The following is a 17,057-nucleotide window of genomic DNA, read 5'->3' as shown; positions in this document are numbered from 1 at the left end:
TTGGCTCATGGCTCATGGCGTCCGGCTTGGCTCATGGCTCATGGCTCATGGCTCATGGCTCATGGCATCTGGCTTTGCTCATGACGCATGGCGTCTGGCTTTGCTTATGGCTCATGGCATCTGGCTTTGCTCATGACGCATGGCGTCCAGCTTTGCTCATGGCTCATGGCGTCCGGCTTGGCTCATGGCTCATGGCGTCCGGCTTTGCTCGTGGCGCATGGCGTCCAGCTTTGCTTGTGGCTCGTGGCTCATGGTGTCCGGCTTTGCTCGTGGCGCATGGCGTCCAGCTTTGGTTGTGGCTCATGGCGTCTAGCATCCCTTCTGCTCTGCACATGAAGTGTCCAGATCAGGACCCAGCCACCTGGTCGGGTGTGCCCTGATGTCAGCATGCTCAGTGGTCAGGTCAGAGCGTGTCAGTCCCCAGTCTGTTCCCTGCGGTCTCACGTCAGCAAGTCTTCTTCCTCTTCAGTAGTGCCCTCAGCCGCAGCTTTGACTGGAGCTTGGACCGTAAGTGCTTCATGCTAGACTGTTGTCCTAGACTCTGTTTTGTCTCCAGCCTCCAGCCTCTTCTTGCCTCAACTCTTCTATCTTGAGCTTGTCGCTCCCTTCCGTGCCCCCACTTGTTTTTTAAACCAAATTAAAAATGGCAGACTCCCAGCACACAGAAACTTTCTGCTGCCTTTATTCCTGTCTGTGCCTTTTCTTCCAAACAGGCTGCTCTCAGGTCCTAATATTCTCCCACTTCTGGATCTATGAACATTCTGTTTCCCCACTTGGAATGGCCTCTTCACTTTTTCCACCATTTATAATTTTGAATGGCAGTCTATGTATTAATTTTGAAAAGTGGGGCATGCTTTTGCCTTTATGGAACTTCCAGTATGGGAGTATGGAGACTCGAAAATCCTCAACCCAAGAGTAGCTCGTCTGTCCAAGAAGATGGCCCTGTACTAGGAGAAGGACACAGAGCCTGGGCTTGGGAGGAAGAGACTGCCCACCTGTGCAGTCAGTGTTGACCATCATCAAGCAGGTGGATGCCACAGAAACACTGCCCTCCCGCCTTCTACTCTCCTTGTGGCCACTTGTCTGACCTAATCCTTAGACTGGAGCCTGTGTGAGCAGAAATCCAGTGTTTCTCCCACTGCACCTTGTAATGGCCCCCATACAATGCAGGTGTTAATTTCTGATCGACTGACAGGCATTGACCCAAGACACAATTTTAAGTGCATCAGATGAGCACCAAAATCTAGAGATGATTTATATTTTATGTAATAAAAAAAACTATTTCCATGCCTTTGCTTCTCAATATATTGACTTTTTTAAAAATACAGACTTTTTTTTTTAACAGCTTTGTCGAGGTACTATTTTCCTACTATAAATTCACTTATTTTTAAGTACACAATTCAATGAGTTTTAGTGAATTTATGCTGTTATGTAACCATCACCACGATCAAGTATGGGAATCCTTCTGTCACCCCAGAAAGACCCTTCATTCCCCTTGTGGTCAGTCTCCGCTCCTGCTTTCAGCCCCAGGCATGCGCTCATCTGCTTCTGTTGCTCCAGTTTTGTCTTTTCGAGAAATTTCATAGAAATGGAAGCCTACAGCATGCACTCTTATGTGTGATTCTTCACTTAGCATAATGTTTTTGAGATTTATCCATGTGGTTGCATATCTCAGTGGTTGGTGGTATTCCATTGTATAGATATACCTACTACATTGTATTATCTTTTTGCCAGCTAATGGACGTTCGTAAAACTGGGCACCTTTTAATTTCATTGTATTCAACTCTTACAGCTCATCGTAACTGTCAGCAAAGTACATATAGCTCTTGTGTATCTAAAAAGCAGTAAATTTAGTGAGCAGACTGGTGCTGATGGACTTTATGTTCTTAGGCACTTTTGGGAGCCAAGCCAAGCCTTGAAGAGTCTAATCTGGTTCAGAATGACTCAAGGAAGGCCAAACCTGGGACTATTTTAAGTAAACCTATGAATAACCAGATCTGTTTGTTCATCTGTAATAAAATATAATAAACAGCATCTCCCAAGCCCTTAGAGGAACAAGGCAGGGGTAGCTTTATTTTATTTTTATTTTGCTTTAGGTGAAAGTTTACAGCACAAATTAGTTTTCCGTTCGAAAATTTGTGGACAGATTGTTTTGTGACATTGGTTGCAATCTCCGCAATGTGTCAGCATCCTCCCTCTTTCCACCCCGGGTTCCCTGTGTCCATTCGTCCAGGTCTCCTGTCCCTTCCTGCCCTCTTGTCTTGGCTTTTGGGCAGGCGTTGCCCATTTGGTCTCTTATACTTGGTTGAACTAAGCAGCAGGCTCCTCATGTGTGTTATTGTTTGGTTTATAGGCCTGTCTGATCTTTGGCTGAAAGGTGGGCTTCAGGAGTGGCTTCAGTTCTGAGTTAAAAGGGTGTCCCAGGGCCACAGTCTCAGGGATTTTTCCAGTCTCTTTCAGACCAGTAAGTCTGGTCTTTTTTTGTAAGTTAGACTTTTGTTCTACAGCTTTCTCCCGCTCTGTCCGAGACCCTCTATTGTGATCCCTGTCAGAGCCGACGGTGGTGGTAGCCAGGCACCATCTAGTTCTTCTGGGCTCAGGCTGGTGGAGGCTGTGGTTCATGTGGTCCATTAGTCCTTTGGACTGGTATTTTCCTTGTGTCTTTGTTTTTTTTTCATTTTCCTTTGCCTGGGATGAGTTGGTACCAATAGATGTGTCTTAGATGGCCGCTGGCAAGCTTTTAAGACCGCAGACACTGCTCACCAAAGTAGGATGTAGAACATTTTCTTTATGAACTATGTTATGCCAGTTGACCTAGATGTCCCCCAAGACCATGGTCCCCAGCCCTCAGACCCAGTAACTCAGTCCCCCAGCATGTTTGGATGTGTCTAGGAAGCTTCTATGAGTTTGGCTTGGTCAAGTTGTGGTGGCTTCTCCTTCACCAAAGTTAACACCTGTTGACTATCTAGTTAGTGATTTCCCCTCCTTCGGGGGTAACTTTTGACTCTGCACATACGTGTGATAATTTTAATTGTTAGACTACTTGGGTTCACATCTCAGCTCCATTCCTTACTGGCAATGTATTTGTTAGCAAATTACTTCAACTTTCTAAGCATCAGTTTCCTCATCAGTAAAATGGGCCAATAATAGCAGTTATCTCATGAAGATCTGTGTTGGGTTAGATGACACAGTCTGTGTTAACACACGTAGCGTGCGGTGGTGGTTGTCACGTTTCATTTTTGTTACCACCCTCATCATCATCGTTCTACTGGAGTTTTTTGTTTTGTTTTGTTTTGTGAACTGCTGTATACTTCAGTCTAGACACTTTGAAATGTGATTTAAATATGGTTCATTTTAAAATGAGCTAACGGCAAAGCAGGAATGTGGTCCTTTTTTAAAAGCCTTCTTCCTTATTAATTTTTAATTCTCCTATTATTCTTCACTTTAGCTTTTGCCTACTTCATCTGGATTACCACCAGGTTGGGAAGAAAAACAAGATGAAAGAGGAAGATCATATTATGTAGATCACAATTCCAGAACTACTACGTGGACGAAACCCACTGTACAGGTACCTACAATCTATTAACTTGTTTTCTTACAGAATTCACGCCTTCACACTACTGTGGAAACTCTTAGGTCACTTTGCAGTTCACACTGGATGCTTCTACCCTCTTCTAGTTCTTTATTCTCTGACTGGTGCTTAGTTTCTACCATTTCCTGTGGCTGTCTAATATACGTGAATTATCCCTCGTTGTTACATAAAACAAGTCCAGATGGACTAGGAGGACAAGACAAATGACCTAGTCCATTGAATGGTTAAGTTTATTATTTTGCTAAAAGATAATCTTGATGATTAATCCCTACTGAAAAATTTGTGATGAGGACACTTTGTGGCAACAGTGACTACTTTTTGTAATGTTTCCTTGTAAGTGTTTAACAAAATGATTTATTTTGTCTTCCTACCATTTCTGGTTTTGAAAAAATTTTTGACAGTAAACAGTGCAGCGAATGAAATAGTAAATACCTGTATTCTTAACACCCAGCATTAACCACCATTAACAAATTATCATATTTGTTTCTTGATGTTTTATTTCTTAAAATAATGTATTACAGATAGAGCTGAATTCTGTTTAGCCAAGCTCTTGGTCCCATTGCTCATGTGACTGCCATCTTGAATTTGCTTTGTATTCTTTCAGCCTATTTTATATACTTACATAAAGAACTAAACAAAGCATATTATTGTTTATGGCTGTGTGTAATTTAAAATTTGCATAGATATTATGCTGTATCTGCTAGTCAACATCTTTTTGCATTCAACCTTGTTTTGAAACCTTATCCATGTTGCTATATATAGATCAAGCTTATTCTTATTAACGCTGTCTACTAGTCTGTCATGTGAGTGTATGAGGATGTAACAAACATCCAATAGTGGATATTTGTCATTCATTTTGTCTGCCCAGCCTGTGAACCCACTTCTGTATACAGGGAATTCCCCACTCTATGAGCAGGGACAGCCTCCTCCCCTAGGCTCTACAGTTTCCCTTGCAGCTAGGGTACAGAGACGCATTGATTTAGCTTCCTCGTTCAGATGCACCCACAACAGACTTTGACTATTAACTAGCATCTTGAGAATTAGCTAAAAAATTATAAATTATTATCAGTATAAGTTCAACAAAACATTTTGTTAGAAAAATGAGCCAAAGAGGAATACAATTTTTGGGGACAAATTAATTATGTCATAACTCCATTTGCAAGTGAGCCTCAGATGGTTACAGTCTGATAAATCTGTATAAACCTGTTGGCAGGTTATCTTTTTAACCACAGCTCTACGTGAGTCCCTGTAACACGTGACATTGTTTAATCACTGTGCAGGCCGCAGTGGAGACCAGTCAGCTGCCATCCGGCCACAGCTCCGCGAGCCCTCAACCACAGGCCCTGCCCAGTGACTCGGCACAGCAGGTGACCCAGCCTTCTGGAATCGAGCACCGATTCCTTCCTGAGGGCTGGGAAATCCGGCATGCACCCAACGGGAGGCCTTTCTTCATTGACCACAACACCAAAAGCACCACCTGGGTAATTCAGTACTCTTCATTTCAGTATCTAACAGCAACAATGATGACGCCTTATGTGGGGCTCTGGATAGTCTGTAAGTGTCCCTTAGGATAGTCTGTGTTGGCTAGTATCCATTTCAAGAGCTACTGAATCCTTAATAATGTAACTTCTATTTGAGAGATGTGTATGCCTGTTTTTATATTGTTCTGGATTGTTGTGAAGATCCATTTAGTCTGTTTCCAGTTTTTATCTCACTAACCACAGATGCTTAGAAAGATAGTAGTAGCCACTTACCTTTATTTGAGGCTTCTTAGTTTGCAAAGCATTTTTGAATTCATATCTCATTTCATATCAAAAATAATCCTGTGAAGCTAGGTAGAACAAGTATTTTTATTTTAAGGTTAAGGCTTAAAGTGATTTAGTGGTTAGCTTACTAGTAACAGAAAAGTTACTCAAAATCAGCAGCAGATGAATCGATTTTAATTAATTATTAAAAATACCAATAAATTAAATGAAAATAATTTAAAATATAATTTAAATAATATTAACATAAATAATAATACATATAAATTAATTCAAATCAACTGAATTGTCTTCTCTCTTTCAACGGTCTGAGGTAACTTTAATAACCTTTTGGGGCTTACTGTCCTGGCTTTGATACATATTAATAAATCAACACCTCAACAGATACGTGCCAAATAAGCATGTTCAGGGACTCAGAAATAACATATGGTCCAGCTAAGGTCCTACTCTTCCACCAATTTTTATTGAGAGAAAAGCCCTGCAAAGTGACACAATCCCTGGAAAGGAGCAGAGTGCTCTGAATGGTTCCTGTGAAAGAGATGATGAGTTAGCACTGACCCTGCTCGGAGAACTGGTCCGTATTCCTTTTAATATCTGTACCTCAGAGTGATGGGTTTTAGGACAGATGATTGTTTCACAGATAAAGCACATGAAGTATAAATGGACTTCTAAAAGAGAATATTTTAAATATCCATTGATATTAGAAAGCATGGTGACAAGTAGATTGACTTTCATTATTTTAAAACTTATTCTGTGCGTGTGTGTGTGTGTGCGTGTACTGTTTATTTCCTCTACCAAAAAAGGAAGATCCAAGATTGAAAATTCCAGCTCATCTGAGAGGAAAGACATCGCTTGATCCTTCTAATGATCTGGGGCCTTTACCTGTAAGTTTATAGAACTGCCTCCAATCTAACTTGGCTATCTGAAACATTTCGTAGTTAGAAATACAGTAGTTCTTTAACAACCATAGTTAATATTATTATTAAAATGTTGGTGCCTTCTACTGAGATAATATGCAAACTAAATTAACCATAAAACCGTTGCCATTTTTCTACTCATATATCTAACGCCCTTTTAAAATAATTGGACTGCATTCTTCATTGTAGCCTGGATGGGAAGAGAGAACTCACACAGATGGAAGGATCTTCTACATAAATCACAGTACGTGCAATGGGATTTTTAATTACATTGTATTTTTGTAATACTGGATTCTGTGCATGAAAAAGAAGAACGTTTTATTTTTCCCTTCAGATATAAAAAGAACACAATGGGAAGATCCCCGGTTGCAGAATGCAGCAATAACTGGACCAGTAAGTTTCTTCATTTCACTGTGCTCTTACAGGGTTGTCCCCTCCCCTGTCTTTTCAAGGGTGAGTGGTCAGATTTGTGACACTTTCTCGCTACTGACCCCAGTCCAAGTCTGAGTTATTTGGAAAGACTGTACCAGCTAAAGCTGTTACCCTCACCCTGTGCCAACAGCCCAGGGAGACCAGTGGACCAGATGGTGAAGACGCTACAGCTGAGCTGCTGAGCTCAGGCCAGTACTTGACAGTGTCTGAACGAGGATGTTGACAGTCCTCAGTGATCAGAGACGAGCCTAGAGTGTGTCAGGGTGAAGAAGTCAGCAGCGCTCCGTCATCTCCAGCGTCACAACCTGAACGTTTTGATTGTAATCATTGTAAATTCTCAGTATAGAAGACACAACAATATTTATACATCACATGTAAATATTATGATGTATATAATGACTGTATTACTATTGATTAAGATTAATTTTATGGAAATCATTATCTTTCTTTTTATTATAAGTATAGCTACTTTTTCCATAGTTTTTCAGGTTTTAATTGTTTTCTAAATCAGAAAAATAAGTAAAATTAAAGATGCAGTTTTTTTTTAGTTTACTTTTTAGTATCTTGAAATACCTTCAAATAATGGATAAAAAAGGCAACTCCTCAGAGTTCAGGGAAAAAGTACATTTTTCAAGTTGTTCCCTTAATGGAGAAATCACTTTGAAAGTCTCTTTAGAAATGGAAATTTTCATCTCTAATATTTCTCTACTTGGAAGAAATTTCCCGTTTCTGGCATGTTGCATTTCAAGAATATTGCATGATTAAAATTACAGCCATAGAAATTCCTGAATATAGTTTTATCTTAAACAGAAAAAATTAAAAATTTTTAAGTTTTGTGTTTGTTTTTCTCTGATTAAACTTTTTTTTCCAGATATTCTCTTTTAATGCCTTTAACTTATGTTCATAAGATGTCCAGAGGGGAACTTTTTAAAATTGTTCTGGACAGAATAAAAGCAACCTAAACCTTCTTTATTTTTCCAAAATTTTCAACTAAAGGCAGTGCCCTACTCCAGGGATTACAAACGAAAGTATGAGTTCTTCCGAAGAAAGTTGAAGAAGCAGGTTAGTGATATTTATCTAAGTACTTGGGAATAATCATTATGTAGGCTGAAAGGACTGAGAGATGCATTTTAAACAGTAACAGGAAATGTGTTCTATATTTGTAACAACTTTGAGTGAATAGTTTCTTATAGAGAAAGGATGCTAATTTTTCAAGTAGCTATTATATGTCATTAGAGACCACAATTATTTTATGTTTTTATTTTTCAAGATACAGAAAAATAGTATGAAATGTTGGTTTTAAAGCGCTTTAACCTGGTGTCTCCTAATGGGGCTGATGGGACTGGGGCTTTGCAGAACTGGCGAGAATAGCTCAGGAGATGATCAGCCAGCCAGTGTCTGGTTCCTTTTCTACTTTCTTGTCTTCCAGTGATAGTCATTTTCTACAGCTCCACGTACAACATTTAAAAAAAAAACAAAAACCAAAAAACCATTGCTGTCCAGTCAGTTCCGACTCATAGCGACCCTATAGGACAGAGTAGAACTGGCCCATAGAGTTTCCAAGGAGGAGCTGGTGGGTTTGAACTGCCAACCTTTTGGCTAGTAGCCGCAGCACTTAACCACTGTGCCACCAGGGTTTCCCACATATAACATCCACGTGTAATTTAAAAATCCAGCTGTGATTGGAACAGTGCTCCTGTTATTTGTCTCCTTATGCTTAACATGTATTTTCACTGCATGTTTTTCCATCACCACAAATTCAATATGCTTGGAACTAAACTGAATCATCTGCCCATCTACTCCATTTCGTTGGCGATGACCATTTTTTTAATGCCTTTCTAATTTGCTCAGACCTTTTCCCTTTCCCTGTAGTTTAGGAATATTACCACTAGGTGGCGATATTGGGTCACACGTGCTTGCGTTCTAAACCGGAAGGCTACGTTTCCAGAGATTCAAGATGGTGGGCTGGCTACCAGAGATTTTTCACCCTGTTGCTATTGTTAGGTGTCTTTGAGTCAGTTTCAACTCATACGACCCCACGCGGCAGAGTAAAACTGCCCCATAGAGTTTTCTAGGCTGTAATCTTTACGGAAGCCGATCACCAGGTCTTTCTCCCACAGAGCTGCTGGGTTTTTCATCCTAAATTTTAACAAACATAAGATAGTTTTTTAGTGTTTTAATCGAATCCTAAAGTGTCAACAACTTTTTAAAGTCATCTTAAGCAGTAACTTTGTGTCAAAATTGCTCTGGAAATTTATCTTCTACTTCGAGGCTTTGGAATTTTAAATCTTTGTTGATTTATTTTTCTGGTAAATATTTTCATTATTAATGAGGGTATGCTGGCGGAGAAGAAGCACTAGCTTCTCCATTTGCCGTTCATAAAATTGCAAGCATGTTATAATATATAATTATTGATGTCCTCCAGGCAGCAGGAGATACGAGACGAGACCTTTTATAAATAGGTCACAAAAAACAATGAAAACAATAACATATTTTTTGAGCTGTTACTACATTCAAGGGATTCTTTTTAGCGAGTTACACGTATTTTTCGTTTAATCTCTACAACAACCCTAAAAGGCAGATGCTGTTATTACCCCATTTTACAGATGAGGAAGCTGAGGCACAGTTTAAGTAATTTGATCAAGTCCCGTGGTTATTAAGTGGTAGAATTCAAACGAAGGGTCTAGCTGTGCTCTTAACCAACATGACATATCTTTATATGATGATTGTTGTTGTTAGGTGTGGTCGAGTCGGTTCTGACTCATAGTGATCCTATATACAGCAGAACAAAACACTTCTGGTCCTGCGCCATCCTCATGATCGTTGTTATGCTTGAGCCCATTTTTGCAGCCACCATGTCAGTCCATCTTATTGAAGGTCTTCCTCTTTTTCTCTGACCCTCTACTTTACCAAGCATGATGTCCTTTTCCAGGGACTGGTCCCTCCTGATAACATGTCCAAAGTTTGTGAGAGGAAGTCCCACCATCCTCGCTTCTCAGGAGTATTCTGGTTGTACTTCTTCCAAGACAGATTTGTTCATTCTTCTGGCAGTCCATGGTATAGTAAATATTCTTCGCCAACACAGTAATTCAAAGGCATCAGTTCTTCTTCAGTCTTCCTTATTCATTGTCCAGCTTTCACATGCTTATGAGGCGATTGAAAATACCATGGCTTGGGTCAGGTGCACCTTAGTCTTGACGGTGACATCTTTGCTTTTTAACACTTTAAAGAGGTCTTTTGCAGCAGATTTGCCCAATGCAGTACATCATTTGATTGCTTGACTGCTGCTTCCATGGGTGTTGATTGTGGATCCAAATAAAATGAAATCCTTGACGACTTCAATCTTTTCTTCGTTTATCATGATGTTGCTTATTGGTCCATTTGTGAGGATTTTTGTTTTCTTTATGTTGAGGAGCAATCCATGCTGAAGGCCGTGGTCTTTGATCTTCATCAGTAAGTGCTTCAAGTCCTCTTCACTTTCAGCAAGCAAGGTTCTGTCATCTGCATATCACAGGTTGTTAATGAGTCTTCCTCCAATCCTGATGCCCTGTTCTTCATATAGACCAGCTTCTCATTTGCTCAGCATACAGATCGACTAATATATGATGATTAAGAGAGAAAATTAGTGTGAAAATGATCCAAGTGCAATAAAAAAATAAAGAGATGAAAAATATGAAAGATTAAGAGACATGGAGTTGTTCCAGAAAGAGAATCAAGAGCACAGGAGAACGCCGCATATTTTCCAAAACTGATACAAGACATGAATCCTCAGATTAACAAACAATCCCAAACAGGATTGAAAAGGAAGTCCGTATCTAGACATACACAGTTGCCATCGAGTCAGTTCCAACTCATGGTGACCCCATGTGTGTCACAGTAGAACTGTGCTCCATAGGGCTTTCAGTGGCTGATTTTTCTGAGGTAGGTCACCAGGCCTTTCTTCTGAGGCACCTCTGACTGGACTCGAACCTTCAACCTTTGGGTTAGCAGCCAAGGGCCTTAACTGTTTATACCACCCAGGGACTCCTGTAGACATCAGAGCTAGCAGAAGAGCAAAACACCAAGAAAGATACAAAAGATTAAAAACCCATGTTAGAAAGCCATAAGCTTCTTTAACCTTTCCGTTCCCTCATCCTCAACATCTCATTAGTTATGAATAATGATGGCTAACAATTATTAAACTCACCATGTGGCAGGTAGCATGTAAGCACTTTAAATGCATTATCTCATTAAATCTTGAAACAACTACATGAGGGTGGGTATTTTTAATACCCATATTTTATAGATGAGGAAATTGAGCCTTAGAAAAGAAAAGTAATTTGCTCAAAGTCATACACCTAATAAATGGTGGCATCAGGTTTGAACAAAGGGTCTGCTAACTCCGGAATCCATGGCCTTGTCCCCTTCTCAGTTCAGACGCTGTGGTTTCTCCGACGGCCGTCTCTTTCTTCCATTATCATCGCTGACTACCAGGGTACCTCCTGTCTCTCCTCTGTAGAACCACTCTCTGTACTTCTGCCCCATCAGCTTCTGAAAACATGACAGTCTGATCAGCCATTCCCTGCTCAGAAACTCTCTTCTTTCCAGTGCATCGCTCACACTTGTCTACAGTGTGGGCCCAGACTACTTTTGCCCTTCTTCACTGTAATCCCCCCGTTTTCCCCTCCTCCTATGCTGTCTGGCTACTAGAAATACCACACTGCTCATGCGTGCTGTTCTCTTAGCCTATTCCTAAGTCCTTCCCTCCTCCCCCTGCTGTCAAAAGACATCTACCCAGAATCCTCCTTGACTTGCAGCTAAAATCTAGATCTCTCATGCCCCTGCAGAACCCCGCTTGTATCTCGATTATTAGCAGGTTCTTTACTCATTTAAATCTCAAAATTAGTGACATTTACATTTGTTTCTCACATATACACCAGATGATATGCTCCCCGGGGAACCACCACGTCTTCTGTAATGTTTCCATCCTCCATCCCTGTCCCCACTATGGTGCCTGCCTAGCATGGGGTCTGGCCCTTAGCAGGTCATTGACATCTGTGCTGTGCGGCCTATTGCCCAGTCTAAAATCAGTTTTCTCCAAAATCCAAATCGATTTTACCATTTTTATTTCACAAGCAGAAAAGGAAACCGCTTATATCTTTCTGTAGTGCTTTCCACTGTTTACTGAGAACATTGAGAATAAAATGAATTTTTTTCCCTTAAAGCTAACCCTCTTTTTTTCTAAGGACAGAATGTTGATAGCATGTTTTCTCTTCTTTATTTCCACTTGAAAGTTGCACTCAGAGCACTCAGGAATAAAATATTTGACACATTTTTATACAATTTACAGTAAGATCTGCCTAACGCCACAGTTATCTACATTTGTCACAAAAGCAAAGGTGTAAGAGGTTAAGAGGCAGTGTATCTCATTAGTTAAGAGCAGAGATTCGGGAGCTAAGACTAAGTGAACTTCTGTCTTCCTCAGTTTCTTCATCCATAAAATGGGAACAATAATAATATCTAGCTCATAGTGTTGCTATGGTAAGTACATGGGTTAATCCATTCAGATGCTTGGCACAGTGCCTGGCCCTGCAAGTGCTGGCCCCTGTTAATGAGTGGAACGGGGCGGACGCCAAGGAGTAAAGGCGGAGTTAGCGAACAACCCTGAACCTGCAGGTGACTGACAAGGAGCGGCCAGTGTCTGGACTGCAGGTCACAGAATGACCTTCGCTAGAAGTTGGCGTGGGAAGGACTGTCATGCTTCACATGAGCCTGTCATCACCGTCAACAGCTTCTTCAGATACAAAAATCGGAAATCTGTATTATTAAGTGATCGGAGAAAATGCATGAATTCTTTCAAACCATGGAGAAAACATTTAAGACAACATACTTGATTGCATTCTCCCTGAGGGCTGCACTTCAAGAAAAAGAGGCGTGGGCACAGTTCAGTGAATTTTGTGACTTTCATGACAGATAAATTCATTGTCGTGTGGATTGATTTAACACACGTCTCTTCTCTGGGTTTCAGAATGACATTCCAAACAAATTTGAAATGAAACTTCGCCGGGCAACTGTTCTCGAGGACTCTTACCGAAGGGTCATGGCTGTCAAGAGGGCGGACTTCCTCAAGGCGAGGCTGTGGATTGAGTTTGATGGCGAAAAGGGGTTAGATTACGGTGGAGTCGCCAGAGAATGGTTCTTCCTGATCTCTAAAGAAATGTTTAACCCTTATTATGGGCTGTTTGAATATTCAGCTACGTAAGTACCTTTACAGTGACTGTATACAGAAAACTATCTCCCCGTGTGGAAAGTAGCAGAGTTGCATGGTACGAGGGAAATTTGTATCACGGTATGGCAGGAAAGGGAGACTGTAACTAATGCTGTTTCAGGAATGACTGTTTTCAAAACTGTTCATTCCAACAGTCCAGTGTGGTTCTAAGGAGCCCTCACGGTGCAACGATTATGCACTTGGTTGGTGGTTTGAACCCACTCAGCAGCTCCACGGGAGAAAGACTTGGCGATCTGCTCCCCTAAAGATTACAGCCAGGAAAACCCCATGGGGCAGTTCTGCTCTGTCACGTGGGGTCGTTATGAGTCGGAATTGACTCAATGGTACCCAGCAATGAACATGGTTCCAGTAGAGGTAAACAACGCTACAGAGAGGGAAATAATTTTTAATTATGTGTCATATTAAAATGTTTATATGAAACAGAGAGAGGAGTATGTAAGTACGGTTTTCTTTGCAGGGATAATTATACCCTACAGATAAATCCGAACTCTGGGCTGTGTAATGAAGATCACCTCTCGTACTTCAAGTTCATAGGCCGAGTGGCTGGAATGGCTGTGTATCATGGAAAACTGCTGGATGGTTCGTATTAGGCATGAAACTTTTTAATATGTAATTATCTGATGATTTTCACTTACTGATCATTTTCAATATATTTAATTTTTTACAAGGTTTTTTGATTCGGCCATTTTACAAGATGATGCTACAGAAACCAATAACACTTCATGATATGGAATCAGTGGTATGTCTGTCTTTTTCACTTACCATGTAGAGGGAGTATAAGCCAACAGGAAACTGAAGACTTTGAATGGTTAGCTTTTAATGATATAGAAATTAATAGATTACAATATTTCAAAATGCAAATGAACATTTTCCCCAACATTGTATTATGAAAATTTTCCAACAGATAATAAGGTTGAATTGATTTTACAGTGAACACCTGTATACTCACCACCCAGAATCCACAATTATCATTATTCTATACTTGTCTTACCACAAAGGAGCCCTGGTGACGCAGTGGTTATAGCCCTCAGCTGCTAACTGGAAGTCGGCAGTTTGAACCCACCAGCCTGCTCCACCAGAGAAGGATGTGGCAGTCAGCTTCCGTAAAGAATTACAGCCTTGGAAACCCTATGGGGCAGTTCTACTCTATCCTGTAGGGTTGCTGTGAGTCAGAATCAACTCAACGGCAGTAGGGTTTTTTTTTGTTTGTTTTTGGTCTTAAAACATATCTGTCCATCCCTCTATCCATGAGTCCACCGTATTTTTTTGATTCGTTTCAAAGTAAGTTGCAGATACCAGTAAACCTGTTGCTGTCAGGTCGATTGTGACTCATAGCGACCCTACCCCTAAACACACACCGTTCTGCACAACATTCGTGTGTGTTCTCTCGCATCAGTATTTGAACGTGACCTTCAGTGATACATGCTGTGTGCTTTCTCAGTGGCAGTCCAAAGGCAAGGACTTGAGGCTAGGTCACTAGAAAGGAAAACAAACCCAAGGATCGATCCCTGAGATAGCCTCGTTGTTACCTGTGCTGAGTAGCCTCCTGCAGTGATGTACACATGGACCTAAGACCTTTTCCTTGGTGCCAAGCACATTTTTTATTCCTTTCTGGTTACACATCATCAGTGCAAACAGTATAATTCTTTGTAAGTCGTAAGACTTCACAGTTATTTGAGTTGGTTGAGGTTCTGTATCTGAGATTGTTCTTTAACTTGGGACAGGTGTATATAACGGCCTCCCATAGCTACTTCTACGTTACACATAGGCCATATGAGAAAGGTGCTAGGTGCTCCTGGATAGCCATGGAACTTAGGACTTACCTGAAAACTGCTTTGTTTAGCTCTTTAATTGGGTAGTAAAGTCTGCCCCTCCACTACTTCCACATGGAGAGAGATCTGAAGTTCCAAGCTGGCACTACTATGTTGACTTAGGCGTCCTTACTCTGACGGTTACTAGTCATCTAACTCGTTTTGACATATGCGTGTGTGCATATGAACAGATGTACAGATGGCCCTTCCATCTTTCATTCATTTATTCAGACCCTCAGTATACTTATTTAGCAAATTCACGTGTCTTCTTTACATATACAAATTTTAAATATGCAATTTTTTCCAACTAGGATAGTGAATATTACAATTCACTAAGATGGATTCTTGAAAATGACCCAACAGAACTGGACCTCAGGTTTATCATAGATGAAGAACTTTTTGGACAGGTTTGTAAATACTGATCCATTAAAATGATACAAATTGTAAAACCAATGTTGTGACTTAAGTATAGATGTTAAATAATGCATATACGCAGCACATTTCTGTGCTGTATTTCTCACATTTCCAGTAAGAAAAGTTGTCTCTCAGCAAGAATTTGTGCTTTCTTTGACATTTGACTCATTCCATATTTATTTTAGTAAAACGAATGTTTTTTCTTAGCATTTAAATTCGAATGAATTTAATTTAAAACACCAGGTTACCGGTATAGCTCTAAAATGTGTATTTTATTTTTTTCACTAAAATAACGTATCAGGATATCATGTTTTACTTTAGACACATCAACGTGAGTTAAAAAATGGCGGATCAGAAATAGTCGTCACCAATAAGAACAAAAAGGAATATATTTAGTAAGTATTTCATTATTAAGTATTTTACTGTATTTAGTACTTTACTGTATTTTATAAATAAATTTTGTACTTTTTCTCAGGAAGACTCTCCTTACCTCCTTTCTCTTCCCCCATGGCCAGACTCAGAACATTCTTCCTCTCTTGCTGTAACAGTGCAGTATTACCCTCTCATATTCAGTTTTTGCCTTGTGCTTAGCTAGTCTTTATTTTTTGTTTCTAATTGGATTAATATACACTACACCTTTTTCTTGGTTCATGTGAAAAAGAATGAACTGTTTTGTTTCCTTCTAGTCTTGTGATACAGTGGCGATTTGTGAACCGAATACAGAAGCAGATGGCTGCTTTCAAGGAGGTATTAATTTTCTTTTATTTGCTCTTCTGTAATTTCAGATACTTGCTGTAAGTTTCAAACATTGGGCCTCATCACATCTGAGAAAAGTTGGTATACAGTTTTTTGAAACCATTTTTGATTATATTTTTATGTTAACAAAATATCATGCAACTAGATGTTCACTGTTAAAATTCAGCCATTCAGGATATGAATACACTAAACGCTGACAGTCCCCCTTCCTTTATCTCAGTGCCCCCTCACTCCTTCCCAATCCCACTTCCGTCACCTTAGTAACCTCAGGAGAGCAAAGAAAGACCAGTGCTTTAGGGACATTGTATCATTTGTTTCTTTTTCTAAATGGGATCACATTATACATGTTTTATGACTTGCTTTCTTCCCTTAGAAGATATTTCTTGGCAATCTTTATATTTCTTTGTGGCTGCATTTTGTTCACAATACAAATCCATAATTTATTTAAACTTCCCCGATTGGTAGACTTTAGGCTATTTTCAGGACACTCATTTCTTAAGCTAACTTAAATATTTATCACCTACTCTCCCGTTTATTCAGTATTGGGCACTGACCATGTGCCTGGTGCTGTGCTGTGCAGAGACACAGGGCCAGCGATCAGGGTGGTAGTGGTGGTCAGAAGGCAGGGCCGTAGCAAAGGGTGATGTCCAGGACAGAGCTCGGGAGAGGCAGCGTGGACTACGGAGTCGTCTGCATCCGTGTAGTGAAGCTGTGAACTAGATACATTATGAAGAGGAAAGAGCAGTGAACGAGCTCCACACATGGATACCTGGAACACTAATATTTAAGGAATGAGCAGGAAAAAGGAGACTTGGAGGAAATGAACAAAGGCAGGCAGCGATGAGAGAGAAAAACCAGGAGAGAAAGGTCTGTTTCAAGACAGAGTTCCAAAGACACAGGTGTTTCCACCAATATCCTACTGCAGAGAAGTAAGATAACGTAAGGAACCAGAAAGGGTTTCCACCAATATCCTACTGCGGAGACGTCAGATAACGTAAGGAACCAGAAAGGGTTTCCACCAATCTCCTACTGCGGAGACGTCAGATAACGTAAGGAACCAGAAAGTGTTTCCACCAATGTCCTACTGCAGAGACGCCAGATAAC

At 40.4% G+C, this 17,057-nt stretch overlaps 1 protein-coding gene across 5 annotated transcripts in view; it reads left to right on the top strand.

Annotated features, from left to right (window-relative positions):
- NEDD4 (NEDD4 E3 ubiquitin protein ligase) overlaps positions 1-17,057 on the top strand; it is a 115,771-nt gene that overhangs the window by 89,286 nt on the left and 9,428 nt on the right. For 3 of the 5 annotated variants that reach the window (XM_004374594.2, XM_023729653.1, XM_023729655.1), the window contains 12 exons: positions 3,449-3,568; positions 4,873-5,073; positions 6,159-6,239; positions 6,462-6,516; positions 6,607-6,665; positions 7,701-7,766; positions 12,712-12,941; positions 13,430-13,551; positions 13,641-13,711; positions 15,095-15,190; positions 15,519-15,592; positions 15,884-15,944. In XM_004374594.2, coding sequence (XP_004374651.1) covers positions 3,449-3,568; positions 4,873-5,073; positions 6,159-6,239; positions 6,462-6,516; positions 6,607-6,665; positions 7,701-7,766; positions 12,712-12,941; positions 13,430-13,551; positions 13,641-13,711; positions 15,095-15,190; positions 15,519-15,592; positions 15,884-15,944 — 1,236 coding nt within the window. Of the gene's footprint in view, positions 1-3,448; positions 3,569-4,872; positions 5,074-6,158; positions 6,240-6,461; positions 6,517-6,606; positions 6,666-7,700; positions 7,767-12,711; positions 12,942-13,429; positions 13,552-13,640; positions 13,712-15,094; positions 15,191-15,518; positions 15,593-15,883; positions 15,945-15,982; positions 16,031-17,057 lie in introns of all 5 variants that reach the window. The other 2 variants (XR_002823761.1, XR_002823762.1) reach the window with 2 other exon arrangements.

This window comes from Trichechus manatus, unplaced genomic scaffold (genome assembly GCF_000243295.1).
Source record: "Trichechus manatus latirostris isolate Lorelei unplaced genomic scaffold, TriManLat1.0 scaffold00030, whole genome shotgun sequence".
NCBI lineage: Eukaryota > Metazoa > Chordata > Mammalia > Sirenia > Trichechidae > Trichechus > Trichechus manatus.
The sequence above is the reverse complement of the archived record's forward strand: the minus strand, read 5'-3'. Positions and strand labels throughout refer to the sequence as shown.